The 25,521-nt window shown below is 40.8% G+C and overlaps 1 protein-coding gene and 1 long non-coding RNA gene across 9 annotated transcripts in view; one reads left to right on the top strand and one right to left on the bottom strand.

The window, feature by feature from the left end:
• The window catches only part of CAMSAP2 (calmodulin regulated spectrin associated protein family member 2), a 162,665-nt gene extending 146,676 nt beyond the window's left edge, over window positions 1-15,989 (bottom strand). For 4 of the 8 annotated variants that reach the window (XR_006273763.1, XM_038412792.2, XM_038412796.2 and 1 more), the window contains exon 1: window positions 15,140-15,987. Coding sequence is in view for 7 of the 8 variants with exons in the window: in XM_038412792.2 (XP_038268720.1) it covers window positions 15,140-15,278 (139 nt within the window). In the remaining variant the exon portion in view is untranslated. Of the gene's footprint in view, window positions 1-15,139 lie in introns of all 8 variants that reach the window. The other 4 variants (XM_038412794.2, XM_038412795.2, XM_043490888.1 and 1 more) reach the window with 2 other exon arrangements.
• A 42-nt stretch (window positions 15,990-16,031) lies between these two features.
• Window positions 16,032-16,867, top strand: LOC122455531. Its single transcript, XR_006273764.1, has 2 exons — window positions 16,032-16,547; window positions 16,706-16,867. It is a non-coding gene; the product is annotated as an uncharacterized LOC122455531 (long non-coding RNA).
• Window positions 16,868-25,521: the final 8,654 nt, after the last annotated feature.

Raw genomic sequence — 25,521 nt, 5'->3', positions numbered from 1 at the left:
ATTTTCACACAAAATTGGCACAATGCTGTCTATTACAAGCTTTATAGGAAAAGCCATGACAACTTTCCCAAGTACCATACACCAGTTATTACAGATGCATCATTCATGAAAAACGTAAGACGTATGAATCAAAAAATATCCCATTTACAAGTATATCTGAACAGCTATAAAAATTCAAAATGACATCACATCAAATAAAATAATATTGGCACTAATGTCAGATAGGACTTAGATCTTGCCTCAGGATTTCCACTCCCATATGTAAAAAAGCATTACAATGGCATTTGGTGATCGTCTACTCTTAGAAGTACAATCTCAGTCACCCCAAAGCATGCTAGACTGGTATCATTTGTGGGACAAGACACCATATGTCCAGTCTTTGGGCTGGAGTTTAAGTGCCCATTCATTTGTGACGGGGAAGGGAGAAACAAGGGCCAAGAAGAAACAGCAAGGAAAACTGCAGACTCTTTCCAGCTTATGTGACAGGATAGGAAAGACCTGACTGGGAGTCTGAAGCACTTGGCATTGTCCACTGTTGGAAGACAGGATACTGGTCTGGTTGTCTGGCTACGCTGAAAGAATGACACGAGACATCAGATACGGGTTTAATCAGGCCACAACTTAACTATTAGATGTCTGGGACTAACCTGGTGGATAAAATATACAGTACAAGTGAAAACCCCCACAATTCACCAGGGAAGGGGGGAGTGAGTGCTTTTTTCAGCCCCACCCCATCTTTCCCTTCATGTCCCTCCAGCAGATCCTCTACCGGGACACTCCAATTCCAGCCAATTGCACTATGGCCACACTTCTATTCTTAATCCACACGGAGGATGGGAGGTGGGTGGAAACAGAATATCATGGGATCATCTTTTCATTGATATCAAGTCAAATTTATTTTATTACAGTCAAAGTGCTTCCTTAATTAGCTCTTAAAGAACTACCTTTCTTTTATCAATTGGTTGTGGGAGGAGATAAGGGTTTTCTAGGTTTTTAAATAAAATGTGTACTTAAATGCCTCCCTCTGTCCCCCACCATGATAAAGGTAATGTTGGATGCGATGTTGCTTCTGATTTGCAGATTCAATATATCAAGAGGCAAGAGAGACTTTTCTAATTTAATAAACAGAAAAAAGTTACCATTAGCTTAAGTTTGGCTAGGAGTCTGACATCTTAGGCTTAAAATGCAGATCATAATGTTTTGTCTGCAAAACTAATCGATGCCCTTTAAAAACATTTTAAATCCACTGGCAAACAAAAGTTACCTCTTCATAATTAAACAATTTATCTGATGGCTTTCCCAATTTTAATCCAACTACTACTGGGTTTTTTTATGCCTTAAAAGATAAGTCTGACCTACATTTATAGAAATGATTTTGTACAATACTGATGTCTGAACATTTTATACATAGCACAATGAATCCTATTTGACTGAACCCTCAGTTTAACTGTATACATTAGTTTAGTGGATTTTGAACCATAAGTTTCAAACATGGAACAATATAAAAAGGGTCCTTACTATTGTGCTGTGATTAGTTTGATGTATTAGTGAACAAATACTGTAAGATAATCAAATACCAAAACTGAAGTTCATCACATCTTTAACTAAAACCCTCTACATGAAAATGAGAGGATGCCATATGCACTTCTAGCTGGTTTGCTACTCTTTATCAAATGAAGGAAGTTTATTTGCTATGTCATACATTTCTACTGATTATTCTCTGATCACGTGCCCTAAAATGAATCTTAAGTTCCTTGACAGCTTAAATATATTTATCATCACCTTTATAAAATACAAAACGAACTGTCAACTTTTACAGTTACTGATACCAATCTGAAATTTTAGGAATATTCATAGTTCAACACACTGATAAACTATGTATGTTCGATATGTGACAAACACTTCAGTAGCCATTTTGTAAAATAACTGCAACAACATTTCCTATCTCTTACCTCCACAAGCGTGTGTTCTACTCCTATACTGTCACATACACCAGGAAATCCTTCCCTTGGACCCTCTACACATGGGTTCTCAGCTTAGATAACTTGTGAGGGAGGCAGAGGTGGTTGTCACGAATACCATGCCCTTCTTGTATTGCTAATTGGATAAACAGTCCCAGTATGGAACATGTTGAGATCCACTACTATACACCATGAAGCCTCCCTCACCACCTACAGACACATCAAACACACACTTGTTTCCCTCACAGTCCTGCATAGGACCTTCCAATTTGCTATTAAAAAAAGCATTTACTCTACAACTGAGCAACCGAATAACCAGTTCCATTTATTCCTTCCACGTGCCTCCTGCCTCCAGCTCTCTCGCTGTAATCCTTCCTTCCATGTCTGGATATAGCCCATTTAAACTTTAAGCTCTTTTGAGAGAGAAACTTGTCCCATTCTGTGCCAGCAGAACATCTAACATTTTGGGCACTGTAAAAATAAGGCAATAAAATAGTAAAACAGTAATAAGCACGAATATAATTCAAGACATCCTCTAGACTGGTGCATGCAAGAGACCATATTACACATGGCAAAAGGAACAAGATTGTCGTAAGTTTTATGCTTCTATCCAGGGACCAGTCTGGAGTCACTACTGGAGATTAACTAGCAGGAGAAGCCAGAATATGCAACCATGACAGAACTTGAAATACAGAATACAGAAGATTATTATGTTACTATACCAACCTTTGTACTTTTGTAATACTGAAAATTTTGAAGTGTTTTACAAATACCCAAGACCAATGAAATTTATCTATTGTATCCATTTTATTGAGAGAGAGAGCGAGCGAGCGCATGCACGCCACATTTCCAAAGTAGTCTAATTTTAGGGAAGAAACTTTAGCGACTACAATCTGATTTTGAGAAGAAAATCCCTGCCAGTTGAAGTCAATGGGTATACTGGGCATTGAGCTCCTCTGAGAGAACAGGGACACTAAGGATGAAATTCTGACCTCACTGAAGTCAACGGCAAAACTCTTATTGACTTCAGTGGCCTAGGATTTCACTCCAGATGTTGAAAGCTGGGCTCTGTGTGCTGCCTCCACAGCTCCCATTGGCCAGGAACCACAGCTAATGGGAGCTGCAGGGGCAGTGCCTGCAGGCGGAGGCACTGCGTAGAGGTGCCAGGCCATGCCTCTGCCTAGGACCTGAGAGAGGGGGATGTCACCGCTTCCAGGGAGCCCCACAGATAAGCACTGCTCAGAGCCTGCCTCACCCACCCCATACCCCTGCCCCATTTCACACCCAAAGTCTGCTGCGGTGGCCCAAGACTGCCCCAGGGGCTACCTTAGCTGCCCCTGAGCAAAGCTCACCAGCCACTGCAGAAATCAAGAAAAGTCACTGAATCCATGACTTCTGTGACAAACTTGCACCCTTACCTAGAACAATAAATGATAGGAGAAGGTGAAAAAGGGAGACAGACTGAATTAGTCTAAATGAAAAGACCTACTGATATAACTCAACGACTGTATGGAGATCATGTCTGGTAAAACAAGAGAAGTGTGCAGACCAGAAATCAGTGAACCACAATTGGTGCATCAGAAGTCAGACTTAATTGGTGGACAAAATAAGGAGGGGATGAGCTATTCCACCCATCATTCAAACCTTGCGGAGAAAACATGTAGGGACAGATGCAAACACTGGGCAACCTAGACAAGACAAGGTGGAGGACCAAGCTTCACCATCATGGCTGCCACCTCCACCAACTCCTAGGACCCTGACATCCAATGTAACACATCCTGATCCTGAAAAATATCCTGGCCACACCAGGCGTAAGAGGAAGGACCTAAATGACACCTCCACCAACTCCAGCTAAACCTCAGCCATTAGCTGGGATGTAAGACTGTCTCCCCTTCTCCCTCACTCCTATGTGGTCCTTTTCCTATCCCACCTTATTTTGTCTCCTTCCTCTCACTTTTTTTTTTTTATACCCCTAATAAAAAAAAGTCTGGTTTAGCCAGTCAACCCACTATAATTTGCAACACTGCTATAAACCTGTCACCGAAGAGCAGCTAAAATCAATGCCCTACAAAGCCCACTGCTGGTAAAAGTTAGCCAGATCTTGGACAGGTTTATGAGTGGTAGCTGTGTTAGTCTGTATTCGCAAAAAGAAAAAGGAGTACTTGTGACACCTTAGAAACTAACAAATTTATTTGAGCATAAGCTTTTGTGAGCTACAGATCACTTCACTGGAAGCATTCCATATCTTGTAGTGGCTTATAACACTATGTGCTGTGCTTGTATTTTCCCCAGCAGTGAGGTTGTAAGGTGAGTCAACACCAGAGACAGAAGCTGTATTTTCTATCTTTGCTGTTCTTTTCTTTCCCTTCATGTTTTTCCTTTTAGGAAATGGAATAGGACTTTAACAACAGCATCTCCAGCCCATCTCAGCTAACTTCTTCTCTACCCCCCCCCCCAAGCCCCCCAGAAAAGAAGAGTTATTTAAAAGAGTGTCAGGGTTTTTTTTCCTGCCTTCATCTAAAAACTTTCACCAGGGAAAGGGAACAAGGAATGTTAAAATAAAAACCTTACTTAATACTTTACATTTCAAAAGGTTTTCACTGTTTTTCCTTCTTTTCTGTACCTTAAATATTCTTATAATCCTTTAATAAAAGGTGTGTTTGCCATGGTACTAAGCAGGCAGAGGTCTCTGTATACCAAACCTCGAACCTTGTTTCAAGCTGTTTAATGATGGACAGTAACATGTTCACATTAACATCTTTGACCTCACATATTCTATTTAAATTAATGCAACACAATTTTGAGGCTTACAGATAAATTATTCCACAGGAACTCTGTCTAATCTAGATTTTCCTCATTTGTTTCTGTCTACAACAGAACTAGTTGTAATAAAAAGAAAACAAACCACACATATACACACACCCCGAACCCCCCCCCCCCCCCACACACACACCCAACCACACTTTCCCCTGGCATAACAGCAGTGTCTTGATATGAAGACCTGTTCAAAATTTTGGTTGGTTTAGTGCTTGCTCATTTGCTTTCTACAACAAAATGTTGAAGAGCTTTCCCATCTACTTTACTGAAAAGGTTGACTGGATCAGACTTTTGTTCAGAGCCATGAGTTCACTATCAAATAAAGAGGTAGGAATCATCGAGCTCTCTGGTGGAATTTCATACACTGAGATCTTCAGCATCTTCAGTCTTTGGGGAATTGCACTTAGATCTGTGAATTGGATCCTTACTATTCCTGGCATGAGAAACTCATTATTGACAGTACTTATGATTACTTCTTTCTAAGTCTGGATGCTAGCCACATAGTAACATGGCCACTTACTGTTACCCTCACAGCTTATTGCTACCAACCTAAGGAAGGTTACTGAAAGAGTGAAGTTAAAAACAGCTGAACTCACGTCACCTCACATCAATCCGGTTTCAAGTGAGGGCATCATACAGAAAAAAGAGGATTCTATGAACTCTTTTTAATGACAGTGTCCTTGTTGATTACTAGACAATCAGTCTTGAGTAGAAATGACCATCTTGCTTGTGGACTTTTGTGATAGTGGACCTTTAGTAAGTCAATCCTTTCTAAGAGAAATCCTAAACCTTTACATGACCGTGAAGTAGAAAAGCATGTATTGGTTTCTACAGGCCTCTGTGCTGTCCCTGTTGCTGTTCAGGTATACAATTACAGCTGCTAGGAAAGACTATGAAATGTTGTGACCTTCCTCATCACCAATATATAAATGACACTCAGATTTTTATCTCCCTTTTGTCAAACTTGTATGGCAGTTTCTGCACCTTCTAAGAACGAATAAGAGGTGAGAAAGCCGATGGAGGGAAACTAGCTCAGACTCGGTTCTGATAAGACAGAAGTGAAACAATAGAAGGAAGCATCTGGAGGAGTGGGCCAGACTGGCAAGTTTACTTTCCCAAAACATTTGTAGTTTCATGGTCATACTGGATCCACTGCCTTTTATTTATGGTTGGTCAAAAGACTAAGATCACTGTCTCTGATAAGAGCCTCTAAATAGTGAGCCATAGCTTTGAATCAATTCAGCTTTCAGGTTACAAAACTGTACAATCAAAAAAGAGTACCCTGAAGTATCTTTGAAAGAGTACCCTGAAGCTGCAACTAGTGCAAACCTGACTGATGCAAGCTACTATATGCCCACAATATCAATATTCTGTACTCTGCATGGCTTCTTATTCAACTATGAGGGCAATTCAATATATTGATTAGAATCTATGAAGCGCTGAATGGCCTGGGAGCCAATTATCTAAGAGATCAACTCCTGGGTCTTGATGCAGAAGTTACTCGTCCTTGTCCACTAGGATCAATCTCATCCTTCACTCTTTAGGTTAAACTTTAAGGCTGGGGCAAAGTGGATATAGCATACTTAGATTTTCAGAAAGCTTTTTACAAGATCCCTCATCAAAGGTTCTTACACAAAGTAAGCGGTCAGGGGATAAGAGGGAAGGTGCTCTCGTGGACTGGTAATTGGTTAAAAGATAGGAAACAAAGGGTAGGTGTCTATGGTCATTTTCAGAATTGAGAGAGGTAAAGAGTGGTATCCCCCAGGGGTCTGTTCTGGGACCAGTCCTATTCAACATATTCATAAATGATCTGGAAAAAGTGGTAAACAGCGAGGTGGCAAAACTTGCAGATGATACAAAATTACTAAAGATAGTTAAGACCCGGGTAGACAGTGAAGAGCTACAAAAGGATCTCTCAAAACAGGGTAACTGGGCAACAAAATGGCCGATGAAATTTAATGTTGATAAACGCAAAGTAATGAACATTGGAAAGCATAATCCCAACTATACGTATAAAATGATGGGGTCTAAATTAACTGCTACCTCAAGAAAGATCTTGGAGTCATCGTGGATAGTTCTCTGAAAACATCCACTCAATGTGCAGTGGCAGTCAAAAAAGGAAACAATGCTAGGAATCAGAGTAGCAGTCGTATTAGTCTGTATTCACAAAAAGAACAGGAGTACTTGTGGCACCTTAGAGACTAACAAATTTATTAGAGCATAAGCTTTCGTGAGCTACAGCTCACTTCATCGGATGCATTTGGTGGAAAAAACAGAGGAGAGATTTATATATACACACACAGAGAACATGAAACAATGGGTTTATCATACACACTGTAAGGAGAGTGATCACTTAAGATAAGCCATCACCAGCAGCGGGGGGGGAAAGGAGGAAAACCTTTCATGGTGACAAGCAAGGTAGGCTAATTCCAGCAGTTAACAAGAATATCAGAGGAACAGTGGGGGCTGGGGTGGGAGGAAGAAATACCATGGGGAAATAGTTTTACTTTGTGTAATGACTCATCCATTCCCAGTCTCTATTCAAGCCTCTTAGGTCTGTGATCGAGTGACCAGAGAGATTGAAGTGTTCTCCAACTGGTTTTTGAATGTTATAATTCTTGACGTCTGATTTGTGTCCATTCATTCTTTTACGTAGAGACTGTCCAGTTTGGCCAATGTACATGGCAGAGGGGCATTGCTGGCACATGATGGCATATATCACATTGGTAGATGCGCAGGTGAACGAGCCTCTGATAGTGTGGCTGATGTGATTAGGCCCTATGATGGTATCCCCTGAATAGATATGTGGACAGAGTTGGCAACGGGCTTTGTTGCAAGGATAGGTTCCTGGGTTAGTGGTTCTGTTGTGTGGGGCAACCACACACCACACAACAGAACCACTAACCCAGGAACCTATCCTTGCAACAAAGCCCGTTGCCAACTCTGTCCACATATCTATTCAGGGGATACCATCATAGGGCCTAATCACATCAGCCACACTATCAGAGGCTCGTTCACCTGCGCATCTACCAATGTGATATATGCCATCATGTGCCAGCAATGCCCCTCTGCCATGTACATTGGCCAAACTGGACAGTCTCTACGTAAAAGAATGAATGGACACAAATCAGACGTCAAGAATTATAACATTCAAAAACCAGTTGGAGAACACTTCAATCTCTCTGGTCACTCGATCACAGACCTAAGAGTGGCTATCCTTCAACAAAAAAGCTTCAAAAACAGACTCCAACGAGAGACTGCTGAATTGGAATTAATTTGCAAACTGGATACAATTAACTTAGGCTTGAATAGAGACTGGGAATGGATGAGTCATTACACAAAGTAAAACTATTTCCCCATGGTATTTCTCCCTCCCACCCCACCCCCCACTGTTCCTCTGATATTCTTGTTAACTGCTGGAATTAGCCTACCTTGCTTGTCACCATGAAAGGTTTTCCTCCTCCCCCCCCGCTGCTGGTGATGGCTTATCTTAAGTGATCACTCTCCTTACAGTGTGTATGATAAACCCATTGTTTCATGTTCTCTGTGTGTGTGTGTATATAAATCTCTCCTCTGTTTTTTCCACCAAATGCATCCGATGAAGTGAGCTGTAGCTCACGAAAGCTTATGCTCTAATAAATTTGTTAGTCTCTAAGGTGCCACAAGTAATGCTAGGAATAATTAAGAAAGGGATAGATAATAGGACAGAAAATATCATGTTGCCTCTATATAAATCCATGGTATGCCCACATCTTGAATACTGTGTGCAGATGTGGTCACCCCATCTCAACATTTTATATATATAATCTATAGAAATTGGAAAAGGTTCAGAAAAGGGCAACCAAAATTATTTCGGGTATGGAATGGCTTCCATATGGAAGAAAGAAAAGCTTGGAAAAGAGGCAACTAAGGGGAGATATGATTGAGGTCTATAAAATCATGATTGGTATAGAGAAAGTAGATAAAGTGTTTACTATTTCTCATAAAAGAACTAGGGGCCACCAAACGAAATTAATAGGCAGCAGGTTTAAAACAAATAAAAGGAAATATTTCTTCACACAACGCAGTCAGCCTGTGGAACTCCTTGCCAGAGGATGGTGTGAAGGCCAAGACCATAACAGGGTTCAAAAAAGAACAAGATAAATTCATGGAGGATGGGTCCATCAAAGGTTATTAGCCAGGATGGGCAGAAATGGTGTCCCTAGCCTCTGTTTGCCAGAAGCTAGCAATGAGCGACAGGGAATGAATCACTTGATGATTACCTGTTCTGTTCATTCCCTCTGGGGCACCTGGCACTGGCCACTGTCCAAAGACAGGATACTGGGCTAGATGGACCTTTTGTCTGACCCAGTAGGGCCATTCATTTGTTCTTAAAGAATTTGCAGTAAGGATCTCTCTGGAATTTATTCAGTGCACAGTATATACATTTAACTTGCAAACTGAGCAGGCTCTACCTGCTTTCCCAACTTTGTATGCAAGTCGCATGTATTTGGTTTAATGCACTCCTAAACTGCACCACACTCAATGGTTTTTGGGTTGAGGAACCTGTAAACTGCACTGAAGCTGGCAGATGTTTAAAATTCACGCACACACACACACACACACACACACACTTGAACTCAGAGCCTAGTAGATGCAAACCTTGGTGCACCTTACAAACTCCATTACATAAAGAGTTCCAGTTCAAACATCAATGTATTTCACTTTAGTTCTTCTAAACCATCTTACAGAAACTTAAACAAACAAACAAACAAAAAAAAACACCACCACAGAAACTAGAAAACTAGGAGAATCTAAGTTAACGTTACACTTAAATAATTTACAGGATTATTTCCATACCTGCAATTGGGATATTTTAGCTCAAACAATTTCAATTCTATAACCATAACACCATATAACTTCTGCTCAAAATGTATCAGAAAACTTTACACCAAGATACTTCACATCTTCTGCACTGACAACAAAGCCCCATACCATACCTACTCAACACAGAAATGTGTCCACTAAACATCTGGTACATATGTGCAACCCCACCCAACCAAAATCTGTACTCTTATACATAGTGTCATTCTTGTGTCGTTTCTTCACCTAAACCAAAGCTTTCAGTTATTTTACTGTATTAACTTTAACCCTTTTAAAATGTCTCTCATGGGAATAGTAGATTCTAGAATCTCCAACAAAGACCCAGACTGTTTATATTGACTCCCACCACATATTAGTAGAGCATCTGCAGCATAATTCTGAGAAAGTGAATTATCAGGTAAAAACTTTTCAGAACTCCTGCTTAACGCAAGCTCAAGAATGAAGTACTTTGTAGTCTATTACTTCAATATTATTACAGCATGAATGAATTTGGCCCAAAATTTTATACTGTATCTAATTTGTTTTTGCAACTTAGAACTTAAAATAAAATATCAGTCTGATTCCCCTTAATTGTAAAAGAGATCCCGCTCCCCAATCTGTACTGTGTAGACCTGTTTTTCACTATAAAGTTGCCTTTTAAAATTCTCTCAGAATAGTTCACTTTCTAATGTGACCATGGTTCTAAGAGAGAAAGAACACAAAGTCTTGAGATGTCTTCTAAAGATTGGCAAAGATCTTAAGGACGTAAGTCTCTTGTACATTGTTACAATGTATTTCAATTCTTTTCACTAGTCAGACCTATCCTCCTTTAAGGTACATGAGGAATAGAATGTCGGCAGATTTCAGCCATTTGATATGGAAAGCAGATTTTCTAAAACTAAAAGGCAAGTTCTTGTTTTCTTCCAAACCACTAATCTCACGAGCAGTTTGTTGAATTCAATAGACTTTAGCATACAGGGTAATTTTTTGTGGATTTAAATCCAAAGGTTGCCCTTCCAAAATCTCAATCAAACTTCACTCCCATTCCCAAGATTTTGTGGGTCTTACTTTTTTGTGATCATCTCCCCTTTGAAATATTAGAAGAAGAAAGCTACTTCTACATCTCTTAAATTGTTTGAAAGTTAAAACACCTCTGCATCCCAGCACCTTGAACTTTTTAAGAAGCTTCCTTTCATTGTCAGATGAAAAAAATGTATCTCTAGTGCAGATTCTCTCCAAAAGAAAGCCATTTCTTTAAAGGTCTTTCTAGGGAAAGGCAATTTTAAGTACAAACATAATGCAACAAATCAAAATGTTACTATTTCCAAGTCTCTAAAACAAACACAAAAAGAAATCAAGCTCTCACTGCATTATGCTTATGTTAGGAAAGAAACTGAGCTAAATACATTAAACAAAATGTATTAAGTTCATTTGACCAACACATACTGACCTCTAGATAAGAACCATATTAAATCCTGAATAATCACTGTAAATATGGCTCATAAAAAGAAGAAAAATATATAATCTCAAAGACCATTATCTGGGACATAAGGTTTCTGTATTTATGTATCAACTGTGATATTACCTGAATTCCACAACAGTGTCTCAATTTTAAGAACCAAAATAAATCATGTACAGTTATTTGTTAGAGAAATATCTTTTCTCTTTGTCTGAGTCTTGTTACATAGTACCTGTACTTGCAGTTAAACAGTAGCCAGAAGTTAAAAGAATCATTTGTTTCTTTGCCTTCATTTAAAATTTGAATCTTTAACTTAAATCTCTCAAACAACAAGGAGTACTTGTGGCACCTTAGAGATTAACCAATTTATTTGGGCATAAGCTTTCGAGGGCTAAAACCCACTTCATCATATGCATGGAGTGGAAAATACAGTAGAAAGATATTTATACACAGTACATGAAAAGATGAGAGTTGCCTTACCAAGTGGGGGGGGGGGTCAGTTCTAACGAGACAATTCAATTCAAGTGGAAGTAGGCTATTATCAACAGGAGAAAAAAATCACTTTTGTAGTGGTAATCAGGGTGGCCCATTTCAAACAGCTGACAAGAAGGTCTGAGTAACATTCAAAAACCAGTTGGAGAACACTTCAACCTCCCTGGACACTCAATAACAGACTTAAAAGTGGCAATTCTTCAAATAAAAAACCTTCAAAAACAAACAGACTCCAACGAGAAACTGCAGAACTGGAATTAATTTGCAAACTGCATATCAAATTAGGCCTGAATAAAAACTGGTAGTGTATGGGTCACTACAAATACTAAATTTCCCCATGCTAATTTCCCCCTATTGTTACTCACACCTTCTTGTCAACTGTTTGAAAGGGGCCACCCTGATTACCACTACAAAAGTGATTTTTCCTCCTGTTGATAATTGCCCACTTTAATTGAATTGTCTCCTTAGAACTGACCCCTCACCCCCCTTGGTAAGGCAACTCCCATCTTTTCACGTACGGTGTGTATATATATCTTCCTACTATATTTTCCACTCCATGCATCAGATGAAGTGGGTTTTAGCCTACAAAAGCTTATGCCCAAATAAATCTGTTAGTCTCTAAAGGTGCTACAAGTACTCCTTGTTGTTTTTGCTGATACAGATTAACACGGCTACCACTTTGAAACCTTAAATCTCTCAAGTATTATCAGGGCAACATAGGCTTGGGACTTATCTGCTTGCAGTTATATTATGTTGAATTAAGACTATGCACTGATGTAGCCAGTTAAATTTCAGCTATGGTTCATAGGAAGCAACATAACCTTCTCCTAACTCTGAAAGGACTGAAAATGGATGCTACAGGAGATGGAATAAGACTGAAAGGAAGCATAAATTCCTAGCATTATTTTTATATTCAAAGTCATTTCAATCTCATTCGTGCTTCATACATGATGTTTTTACATGACTATTTCCTACATACATCTTCTGTTCTTGTGCTGTATGTTTGGCTCATACCATATGCAAATACAGGGTTAAACAAAGTCTACTCTTATCCCTTCCCAATCTCATTAAAGTCCATGACTTTGCACAGATGTAACAGAGCTGAATCTGGGACTGTATGTCTGTTTATTATCAGTCCTATAGACACCACTCCAACAAGGATAGCACTCACTCCTTGATTTTGGTAAAGCCTAACTGCCCCCGACAGAATACGTCAGAAGTCTTCTTGGAGAGGACCAATTTCTCTTATATAGCACAACCAATTTGTTCTTAAGAGTCACCCACATTTTTGTTTGTGTTGCACCATGCATTTAAAACAAAGCACATCTATCAGACCCCAAATGTACATTTTTACATATTGCATGTGTGGACAGTATGTCTAAAGAAGAAACTGAAGATGCTTTTTATATCACAAAAGAAACCATGTGAACTCGCCCAAAATGGACCGATGGTGGAGGGATAGGATTTTTCTCCAAGATAAGGAATTATCTGATGGAGAAAACAGTATTGTAACTTGGGAAAGCAGAATGAATGGAGAAGTCCAAGATAGTTATTGATCAGTATTTTCTGTGAATTTAGGACAAAGTTTTGAAACCCCTTATTTCATTAGAGATCACTTCAAAACACACACACACACAAACACACACACACACACACACGGAATAAGATTCACACACACTCTAATCATCCTTTGTAGTTCCTTTGGGTAAACATATGACAGCAGGTAGTAGAAATATGGCTCTCTTTGAAGAAGTTGTAATCTATTCCAGGGAGAGCTTTAAAAATATGAAAAGGAAATGGTCAATACTCCAGTTCTGCTTCTGTTTCACATCTAAAGGTAACGTATGCATTTCAAACATACAAGTTTTATGTATGCTTCCACGCTCTCACCCTCAAATTCTAATATACAACTCCAGGAACTACTACTAGGCGGAACACTGACTTGAAACTAGTCACAAAATTATGATCTGGAATACTTTAATGCTGTATACAATTCTATTTGACATTATTTCCATTAGTTGCATTAAGTGGGTCAAATACTAACATCAGAGAATTTAAAAGGCAAAAGCAAAGAATATCTGCTCTTAACTGATTACTTGTTGCATTTGCTTGTGTATCTCTCAGAATGAAAACTGTGGGGAGGGACAAGGAAAGTAAAGGAATTTGGTTAGGATCAGACTTTTACAGAAAGCTAAGTAGAAAGAACCCTACAGGTTGCTTTCTACATTCAATTCAAACTCAGCTAATAGAAACCAAAATATCTCAATCTCCTAAAGAATTTGCAAAGCCATATCAAAATAAAACTCTGCCATATCTGAATCTGCAGACACAGCGCATATTCTACACCTCATGATCATTTTGGGTGGGGGAAAAAAAAGACAGACATGTTTAGTTCATATACGTGCAAGCCTACAGAACTGAATCACCTAAGGACATTAAATTACATCACCTCTGAAAACCCCAAAGCAAATTATTCCAACAATTTTCACTGCCTTAGCATTTTAGTGCTCAAATTTGCATTGATTAAAAAGAGATCATGAATCTGAGCTCTACAAAATATAGAATACTGTACAAAATAAATTGCTTTGCAATAACCAGAAATGGTTATTTCATACAGAAACTGCTAATATATAGCACAACCAGTAGTCATGGAAACTTTTTTTTTTTTTTAAATATAAAGAGAAAGGTTGTTATCAGGTATTACCAGCTCCTAATGACATCAAAAAGATACATCTTTTAGCCCTGTTACAATATGCAACAGTACTCTGGCTACATATGCAACTGTTGCAGAATTCCAAAAGGAGAAACCTTTTCCTGTTATTCTACAGAGGACAGGGAGGAAATGATTGTTCCTGCACACTCATTCTTTCAAAAATATCAACAAAACTGTTTTATAAATTGAAAATTAAATAAATAATGCTATAGTTAAATCACACATTTTTTGTATTTTTGAAATGTTAGCCCTCAGAAGATATCAGAAATATTACTAAGAATAATAAGCCTGATATTCCTGAAGGCCCTGGTTTTTCAAAATATGGAACTAATACTTTTCAGAGGCATTAAAATAAACTAATGTTATACATTCAGACGGAGAGAATTCTATACAGTGTTGGGTCACAACTGACATTAAATGCTCTTTCTCCTGGAATCCAGGTTATTGTTTAATCTTTACCCATCTGAGTGACTACAGGCTTACCATCACACATATCAAAACTAACAGTGCACATCCACATCCCCCTCTACCTCCCAGCTCTTCAACGGAAAACACTATTTTTGTATTACAACAAAAAATGTGAATGGAAAAACAATACACAGAGTTTTGTAAGGCTGAATACCCCCAAATAAACGCAATTAGACACAAAAACATGACAATTACTCACTGACGGAAATAGCGTTGATACACGCAAGAAAAAAAAAAACAAATATTCGAAAATAAAAACCACATTATCAAGCAATAGATCAAGATGATTTTCTCCTGTCCAATTCCCTTGGGAATGGCTCACGTCCCCAGTAGTGAAGCGACCAGGCAGGAACCAGCATCAAAAACAGGGAAGAAGACGCCACCTACCTGTCCCAAAGGCTTTGGCCACGAGCCACGCTAGATTACAGGCGATTTTAGCTCTGGTGAAATCATAATGGTCAAAAGGTTTGACGGCAGGAACAATGAACGTCTTTCTCATTTCCTTGATGTCTGCAGCATCCCCCATCTTTTTACAGCACCTTCTCTTTTATTTACATGATTATTCTTCCCAAGTCCTCCCCCCACAAAATAATAAATAATAAAAATAATAATAATAAAAAAGTATAAAAAATAGACGCAGCAGCCGCCACCGCCGATGGTGATGATGAACTCAGCTGTCCCTATGGGGGGATGCTTCTGCTTTCTCCTTCCCTCGCTCTTTGTCTCAATTCATACAGGCAAGGCCCCCCCAAAATGACAAGTTTATAACCCCCCTCCCTCTGCGAAGGAAATACCCCCCAGCGAGGGCTGATTCCGCGGGGATCTCCCCCTCCCCCAGCAGCCCGGCCTCCGCCGGCAGGGACGGAGCCCCCGCGGGAGCTGGCAGTGATTTCCCCGCAGCGGCAGGAAGCGGGGACCTGGCCCTTCCCGGCCGCTGCTGAGACGCAAGAGATGTCAAAATTCCCAGCGCAGGCTACGGGCGCGGCGAGGCGAGGCGCGGCGCGGCCCCCGCGCCTTCGCCTCCCCTCAGCGGAGACCCCCGGCGGGTGGGGTGGGGTGGGGGGGGGTGGCGGCGGCTGCTGCTGCTGCTGCTGTCCCTGCTAGCGCCCCGGCTCCCTTTGGGGCTGCCGCAAATTAACGGCTCTCGGCTCCTGTCCGGTCCCGTCTCGCCCAGCCGCTGCGGCTTTCCCCAGCCGTTGCCGCACTGGATGGGAGAGCAAAATGCGCGACCGGCGCATGCGCCCCTCGCCCCCTCCTCAGCGTGAAACGGCCCTGGGCTGGGTGGGGCGCAGCGACGGGCTAGGGGCGGGGCCTCCCCAGCCCTGGCGGGGAATGGCGTCACGTGGCCGGCCGGACAATGGGCCATTCTTGACGCCGGGCCAAGGCCGGGCAGCTCCCAGGCGCAGCCAGGCCTCGGGGGCCCCGTGCCAGGGGAGCGAGGGCGCTTCCCGCCGCGGGGAGGAAAGGAGCGCGTGCAGCGCTCCATGGACGTACCGAGAGGGACCGAGCAGCCCCGAACCCTCCCACGGCCTAGGCCAGTCGCCCGGTGGGACCGGCCGCAGGGGACACTAGGAAATCCGCACGCTTGTCGACGCTGGTTGTTGACATTTCTAGGGCACTTCCTGTCGTGGTGGGTTTGTCGCAAGGTCCTTGGCTAAAATCATTCCTCCCTATTCTATTAGTAGCATTCACGTGGTGCCTGAGAACCCCCTCCCTGGATTAGTACCTCAGTGTGCTAAATGCTGTACAAACCCATCGAAAAGATAGTCCCTGTCTCAAAGAGTTTACAATTCACGTAAGTTTACAACTCCTTTTGCTAGTGGGTGGTTGTTCTCCAGACTGCATTTGGGTAGGGGCAGCTGTCTGTAATTTGTCAGATGTTTTGGGATGAAAAGGGATTAGGGTGGAGAAAATTTTATGCCAAGGAGTCTATAACTTTTTTTTATTGTGTAGATTACATTTTAATTAAGAGATTCTCATGGACCATCTCTTGTCCAACCCATAAATGCATGGACCACCTTCTCTCATGACTGCATGAAATCTGTGGGACAATTTGCTTACACGGAAAAGTAGTACCAATAATATTATTGTATTATTAAAATAAACACTATTGCACGTCTTTTAGTATGAATTATCAGATGGAAACATGGAGCAAGCATTATTAGCCAGCTTTAGGTACAATAATAGCAAAAGATCTGCAGATCAACACAACATACACAATTTGAGAACTGTATTATGCAATAAGAGAAATATTACATTTGTATATAAAGAAACAAGTGAGGACTCTATGACCAACAACGTGTGTAGGCATACAATTTTTAATATTTTCTGTGCTGCATTCTGTCAAAATATTTTTTGTTCTTCTTTACCAGACCTTTTCACATTTAAATGCCAACAAACTGAAGAAGGCAAAAACTAGTTATAAATATATATTCCATAAAATAGATAGAATTCCATACAAAAACATGCTACAGCTCCATTGTTTAACATCTAGAAGTCCAAAAATGCTATATTAAGGTTGCACACTAGCTGGGAGGGATTACTGATGAGAAAGTAAACACAAAAAGTACTTACTTTTAAATAATTAAATCTGTCATTCCAATTTTAAATATAACAGTTTTGATGTAATTCAACATTTGTAACCTGTACTTGATAATGTCCCTTTATTGACCTACTGCCCCCTAGGCTTGGAATAGCCTCCCATCTCTGTCCACCAACCATTTGATCTTAATTCCTCTTTAAAATCATCTTAATGTTGTGTCCACTCTCTCTACCTGAACTACTGTCCTGCATTTCTTTTTGTGCGAGAGTTAGATTCTAATACTGTTTTGGACTGGAACGGATGGATTATTGTTTCATTATTTGCCCTGTGAGGCACTTTGTATACTTCAGATACAATAGCCTACATGACAGGTTTCAGAGTAGCAGCCATGTTAGTCTATATTCGCAAAAAGAAAAGGAGTACTTGTGGCACCTTAGAGACTAAAATTTATTAGAGCATAAGCTTTCGTGAGCTACAGCTCATGAATGCATCCGATGAAGTGAGCTGTAGCTCACGAAAGCTTATGCTTATGCTCTAATAAATTTGTTAGTCTCTAAGGTGCCACAAGTACTCCTTTTCTTTTTGCGAATAGCCTACATATCCATATTATGTATATGATGGCATGGTGAAGTTTAAATTTGTATTGACATGAGTTTGGGAATATTAGTAATTAAGTGGAGAAGCCTTGAGTGACTCATATAGCCTATCCAAAACAAATATCAAGATATCATCACTTCCTTGTGTACATACAGTTCCTAACATAGTGGGTCCCGGATCCTGATTTCTGCTATATGAATTATAATTATTAGTAATAATACCAAACCAAACACAGAGACCCTGACTCAGGAGAGCAATCCCTATTCAGGAAGGGTTATTAAGCACAAGCTTAACTTTAATATTTACTGAACAGAGATTATTTTTTTATATTTTCATTATTATTTATATTATTGTAGTGCCTAGGAGCCCTTTTGACGTAAGCAGTTATCTAATATTCAGGGTCTGATAGGGAGAGAAGTTGGTGATGGTTCCATGTATTTCTTTGATGCAGTCCTGCTTATTAACAAATAATGTACATAAAGTCCCGTTTCCCTGAACACAGCAGGGCTCAAACAGCAGGAGACAGTTTCTTTGCTCATGATTCTAAAGCCACTTTCCATCCAGGACTCTACCCAAAAACTCACTCTTAGCTTTTTCTCAGAAGCACAAATATTGTAACCATGATATAGCCCAAACTGGCTATACCATAATCCTTTTCACTTATGCTAAGTATCCCATAACTCCTTGCATTTGCTGAAGTAAGCATTTGTCATAAGCAGATAGAACAAATGTCCTTGATTCTATGTCATAATACAAGCTAGGGAAGTACCTTCACAGACCAGTACCTAGTATCCTAACACAGGTAAGGATGTGGCATGCCCCACAGTATGCCAACATTTTTATGGCTGCCTTAGAACAATGCTTCCTCAGCTCTCGCCCCTAACACTCCTACTCTACTTGCGCAACACTGATGACATCTTCATCATCTGGACCCATGGAAAAGAAGCCCTTGAGGAATTCCATCAGGATTTCAACAATTTCCATCCCACCATCAACCTCAGCCTGGACCAGTCCACGCAAGAGATCCACTTCCTGGACACTACAGTGCTAATAAACGATGGTCACATAAACACCACCCTATACTGGAAACCTACTGACCACTATACTTACCTACATGCCTCCAGCTTTCATGCAGACCACATCACACAATCCACTGTCTACAGCCAAGCTCTAAGATACAATCGCATTTGCTCCAAACCCTCAGACAGAGACAAACACCTACAGGATCTCTATCAAGCGTTCTTAAAACTACAATACCCACCTGCTGAGGTGAAGAAACAGATTGACAGAGCCAGAAGAGTACCCAGAAGTCACCTACTACAGGACAGGCCCAACAAAGAAAGTAATAGAATGCCACTAGCCATCACCTTCATCCCGCAACTAAAACCTCTCCAGCACATCATCAAGGATCTACAACCTATCCTGAAGGATGATCCCTCATTCTCACAGACCTTGGGAGACAGGCCAGTCCTCGCTTACAGACAGCCCCTCAACCTGAAACAAATACCAGCAACCACACACCACACAACAAAAACACTAACCCTAATCTTATCCTTACAACAAAGCCTGTTGCCAACTGTGTCCACATATCTATTCAGGGGACATCATCATAGGACCTAATCACATCAAGGGCTCGTTTACCTGCACATCTACCAATGTGATATATGCCATCAATGCCCCTCTGCCATGTACATTGGCCAAACCTGACAGTCTCTACACAAAAGAATAAATGGACACAAATCAGACGTCAAGAATTATCACATTCAAAAACCAGTCGGAGAACACGTCAGCCTCCCTGGACACTCTTCCTACTGTATTTTCCACTTTATGTATGTGATGAAGTAGGCTTTAGCCCACAAAAGCTTATGCTCAAATAAATTTGTTAGTCTCTAAGGTGCCACAAGTACTCGCTCTTTTTGACCTAAAAGTGGCAATTCCTCAATAAAAAATTTTCAAAAACAGACTCCAACGAGAAACTGCAGAACGGGAATTAATTCGCAAACTGGATACCATCAAATGAGGCTTGAATAAAGAGTGGGAGTGAATGGGTCATTACACAAACTAAAAACTATTTCCCCATGCTAATTTTTGTCCCTACTGTTACTCGCACCTTCTTGTTAACTGTTTGAAATGACCCATTCTGATTATCACTACAAAAGTTTTTTTCTCCTGATGATAATAGCCCACCTTAATTGATTTGTCTCATTAGAGTTGGTATGGCAACCCCCATCTTTTCATGTTCTCTGTGTGTATATATATATCTTCCTACTGTGTTTTCTACTTCATGCACCTGATGAAGTGAGTTTTAGCCCACAAAAGGTTATGCCCAAATAAATTTGTTAGTTTCTAAGGTGCCACATTTGTTAGTCTCTAAGGTGCTCGTTCTTTTTGTTGATACAGACTAACACGGCTCCCACTCTGAAACCAGCAGCTGAAATGTGTAACTTTGGGAGCAGACCTGCATAAGGTGAATGTAATATCACTGCACGAGATGGCTTCTCGGAGACTGGTATCATATAGAATCTTGTTCCTGTACTATATTAATCAACCTGACTGACATTGATTATTTGTTCTCTTGAGTATATTTTATAACCATCCAAAGTGTGGTTAAGCAATTGACTATACAAATTGTCAATATTTATCCTGAAAGAAGGGCAGTTGTTACACCCACAGCTTCAATGAGATTTCATCCAACCCCTAGCCTCACACCTGCACACCCCATCTAAAATCAGCAGAGCAACAAACTGTACATCAGCTGAGTATATACTATTGCACATAATTTTCTTGTGCTACATACTGCAGTTATTAATCAACCAAAACTCCTACTTAAGTTGATGGTGACTTCAATGAGAGTTTTGCTTAATTAAGGATGGCAGAATTTATCTTTGTCCAGTATATTACTGTCAGTAATTATGCTTATCTACCTGACATTCTTTATCATTCCAGTAAGTTAGGAGTGAATAAGTCTGCTTGAAATCAGCTATTCTTACTGCAGCTGTACTTGTGTTAATTTCTTAAAATTATAAAAAGAGCCCATCTGTTGGCAACTTTTGGTAAAGACAGACTTAATAAGCTGCATTATTAGTTCAGAAAACATTTAACACATTTAACTGATTACTGCTTTATGACCAAATTGTGGCTTGGTTTGTCAATGTGTGCAAGGGTATGTGAGAACGTAAGAAACCTCCTCTCCTACCCCCAATTGTGTTCCTGCAAGGGCTAGCCATAATTCCAGTCTTTAGCATCCAGAAAACATTAGAAAGGAATTCCCAGACATGGTTGGCTTTTTTTTTTTTTTTTTTTTACGCTTTACAAATTACACCTGTAAAACGGCACAGGCTTTCACCTACCCACATAATATTATATAGCACTTTTTTTCCTATGACTTCAAGACACTTTACAAGGGGGTTAAATATTAGTATCTCCATTTAAAATACGAGGAAATTTAGGCAGAGAGAGCATAAGGCTTTTTTTTCAGTGACTTCAACTAGAGTTCTTAGCGAAAAGCACCTTTTAAAAATCTTGAGCACTCATGAGCTAAGGCATACAAAATTAGTGGGCACATCTGAAAATTTGGACCTAAATGACTTGCCCAAGGTCATATAGTAAATCAGTTTCAAAGTGGGAATAGAAACAGGGTCATCTGTCTATTAATGTCCTGCTCTTAACCATGACACCACACTGTGTAATGGGGTACACATGGAGTACTATTCTTTTGCTTTACTGAGAGAGAGAAACCTCTGAAATATTTATTTCAGAAGATCGGTTTCATATTCTGTTCCTAACAAAGTGCCTTCTGCTCTGTTTCTAGCTATACTGCAACTTGCTATGTTAGGTGTATCAGATTGTATGTTTCATTTAGATGTCTGACTCAGAGAATTGTTGGGATAGTGGAATAGCAGCAGCAATGGGTCCCTCTTTTGCTAGGGGTCCATGAGTAGGTATTGAAGAAGGGGGAAAAAAAGTAGTGATACTTTCCCAAGCATCAAGTTCCACCCTCTTCAGAAGGCAACATGAGATTCCACTCTCAGTAAATTTTCATAACATAAAACTCTTTTCTTGTGAGTTTTGATGAGTAGTGAAACAGATAATGACATTTAATTTATCATTAGACTTCAGAACTAACAACCTCTTGATATTAATAGGGCAATGGGCAGCTCACAACTCTTTTGGAGTTGTTTTGAGGCTAACATCACTGCATTATAGTCTGTTCACATTTCCTTCTCAACCATGTTTGTTTTAAATGATAGCTTAAATTCTGGAGCACAATATAGTAGCCTCCAGAATATAGTATATGTTCACCAAATCACTATGAAGTGACCCTGTCCACAAGCTTTTGAACTGGAAGGCAAAGAGACTTGTAGATAAAGTGTGAAATGCATTCATGGTAAATGTAACTGAACTACTATTAGTAAAATAGTAAGAAGAAAGCCTGAATGACATGATGGCTTTCAGCCTTTTTAAAACAGAAGGCCAACAGAGGAAGGAGGAAAAAGGCATTCTAAGAAGCAAGAAGAGAGGTGCTCAAATAGTACAGGATAGATAGTTTTGTTTGATAAAATAACCATTGGGAGATTACTCCTTTAGGCACAGGACATTGATGGAATTCTGTAGTGTGTAATGCGTGGCCACATTACTGCCAGACAGCATTATCTGCCAGAATTAGGAGTGCAAGTAGACCCTGGCTCAGAGAAAGTAAAAACAAGCTAAGAGGGCAGCTGAGGTCATGCTGACTCAATTAGAAAAAGAGCTCTGTAACCAAGGCAAAAAGAAAAGGAGTACTTGTGGCACCTTAGAGACTAACAAATTTATTAGAGCATAAGCTTTCATGAGCTACAGCTCACTTTGAGCTGTAGCTCACGAAAGCTTATGCTCTAATAAATTTGTTAGTCTCTAAGGTGCCACAAGTACTCCTTTTATTTTTGCGAATACAGACTAACACGGCTGCTACTCTGTAACCAAGGCAGAGGGCTTATACCAAGTTCTCCACTCCTTTGCACCAGGGACTTCAGTTTGGTTGCATGGGTGTGACTGAGAGGAGAATCTGACTGCCTGGAACCAGAAGATAAATGAGGGGTGGGGAGACTTGACAGAAAACAGATAAGCAGTAAGGATTTGGAGTATTTATTCATTTGTGTTTTGGTAGCACCTAGAGGTCCCAGTCACATATCAGGGCCCCACTGTGCTAAGCAGACACATACAGAGTAACAATGACAGTGCTATGACATTGTACAGCTAGGTAAGTAGTTATAAGCAAGATTCTGATTCCATTACTTGCTCTCATTCCATTTCTTAAAAAGGAGGGTCCAGTCACCATCTTGGAACAGGCCTTCACACCTTGCAGATCCTGAGGCATCAGCGGAAGGTCAGAGTTGTCTATAGGGAGACCCCAGCCTCTATGCTGCTGTTGCATCTTTGGTAACCCTCCTTGCTCCAGTGGACCCATCCTGTAACAGTTTCCAACGCACACCCCACTTAGAGGAAGAGGGCTCAGGGGCAGAGCAGGGAGCAGCAGAAATGTAGTTCAGCTTCTCACTGCATTACATTTCTGCCCTGAGCCCTATTGGTTGGTAGGGGGCTGAAGTGTGTTCCTCTTAGTCCCACTACTAACCAGCCCACTCTTTCTCCAGCCTACTCAGTGCCTGCCTTCTCCCTCATACTGACCTAGAGGAAGTGGGGAAATACTGCTGCAGAGGTAGTTAAAACCTCTTTTCTGGAAGTAGAGAGACATGAGAGGAGAGCCACTTATTCACAGATCATGGGGAATAGCTGGATCCAGGCTGTGTGATGGTGGTGGTGGTAATGATGTTAAAAGGCTCCTGACAATTATATGGGAGTTGCAAGGGATTAGTCAGTAAGCAGCTAGTGGAAAAGAAATTGAAGAATATTTGTAAGAGTTAAGAAAAAAAGAAGAGGCTGTTATAAAAAGCAAGACAAGTTAAGGTGCATCAACATAATTACTGTGATGCAGAAGAATTCCCAGAACACAGATTAAAAATGAAACTTATTTTAAGGTGGGGGAAACTGACAAACCCCAGGTAATCCCAGACATTGCCAGATAAGGTCTGAAGCAACATGAGAGGTTTCTGAACAGAAGTCATGGAAACCTGTCATGATCCTGCTGGACATGAGAGTGATCTACAGTCAAAAAAAAGACGACACACTGGGCAAGACTATCCAAGATGAGGACCATGGGATAGATTAGTAGATGGAGCACCATCTGATCAAGAACAGCAAGTACATGAGTCAGACAATTTGTGAATTGCATAGGAGAATTGTTCATAGGCAGAGTGGTAATATATTTAGCTCCTTCGTTGTTGTGTTTCACAGCAGCTTCAGTGCTGCTTAGAACAGCCAGTGATTTGCATTGGAAAATTCCCTCAGTGTACACAGAAACTCTACCAGTTAAAGCTGGCTTCTACACGACTGCCTCCTACATCAAAACCTATGTTACCTCCTGTGCTGGAAACTGAACTCCAGAATAATAGAAGATAGTAGGTAGGGAATGGTCCTGGCAGGGCATGTAGGGGAGTAGGGTCTTAATATGGCCAGACTTTATACAAGTGGTGTAAAATTAAAGCTGCACCCCTACGGCTTCAATTTACTTTGGAAACAGAGAACCAGGGAGCTACAGTTGGTTCCCTGTCAACTTTCCCCTCCAGTTCATCCAAGCTCTGCTTGAACACAGTGAAGAATCAAGCCAGTAATGTTTTAGCACAGGATCTTTTGGGCAGTATGTAAGCAATTTCTTTGAAAATATCTTTGAAAATTCGTGGTGATCGGGGGAGGTCCCGGACAACTGGAAAAAGGCAAATATAGTGCCCACATTTAAAAAAGGGAAAAAAGAACCCAGGGAACTACAGACCAGTCAGCCTCACTTCAGTCCCCAGCAAAATCATGGAGCAGGTCCTCAAGGAATCCATTTTGAAGTACTTGGAGGAGAAGAAGGTGATCAGGAACAGTCAACATGGATTTACCAATGGCAAGTCATGCCTGACCAACCCGATTGCCTTCTGTGATGAGATAACTGGCTTTGTGGATATGGGGAAAGCGGTGGATGTGATATATCTTGACTGTAGTAAAGCTTTTGGTACCGTCTCCCACAGTTTTCTTGCCAGCAAGTTAAAGAAGTATGAATTGGGTGAATGGACTACAAGATGGATAGAAAGCTGGCTAGATTGTCGGGCTCAACGGGTAGTGATCAATGGCTTGATGTCGAGTTGGCAGCCAGTATCAAGCAGAGTGCCCCAGCGGGTTGGTCCTGGGGCCGGTTTTGTTCAACATCTGTATTAATGATCTGGATGATGGGATTAATTGCAAATTAGAAGATGACACTAAACTGGGGGGAAGAGGTAGATTCGCTGGAGAGTAGGGATAGGATCTAGAGTGACCTAGACCAGTGGTTCCCAAACTTGTTCCACCGCTTTTGCAGGGAAAGCCCTTGGTGGGCCGGGCCGGGAGGTTTGTTTACCTGCTGCATCCACAGGTTCCACCGATCGCGGCTCCTAGTGGCCGCAGTTTGCTGCTCCAGGCCAATGGGAGCTGCTGGTAGCGGCACGGGCTGAGGGACGCAGAAGGTAAACAAACCGGCGTGGGCCGCCATGGGCTTTCCCCGCACAAGCAGCGGAAC

This window comes from Dermochelys coriacea, chromosome 8 (assembly GCF_009764565.3).
Source record: "Dermochelys coriacea isolate rDerCor1 chromosome 8, rDerCor1.pri.v4, whole genome shotgun sequence".
Classification (NCBI taxonomy): Eukaryota; Metazoa; Chordata; order Testudines; family Dermochelyidae; genus Dermochelys; species Dermochelys coriacea.
This window is presented reverse-complemented; position numbering and strand designations above follow the sequence as displayed.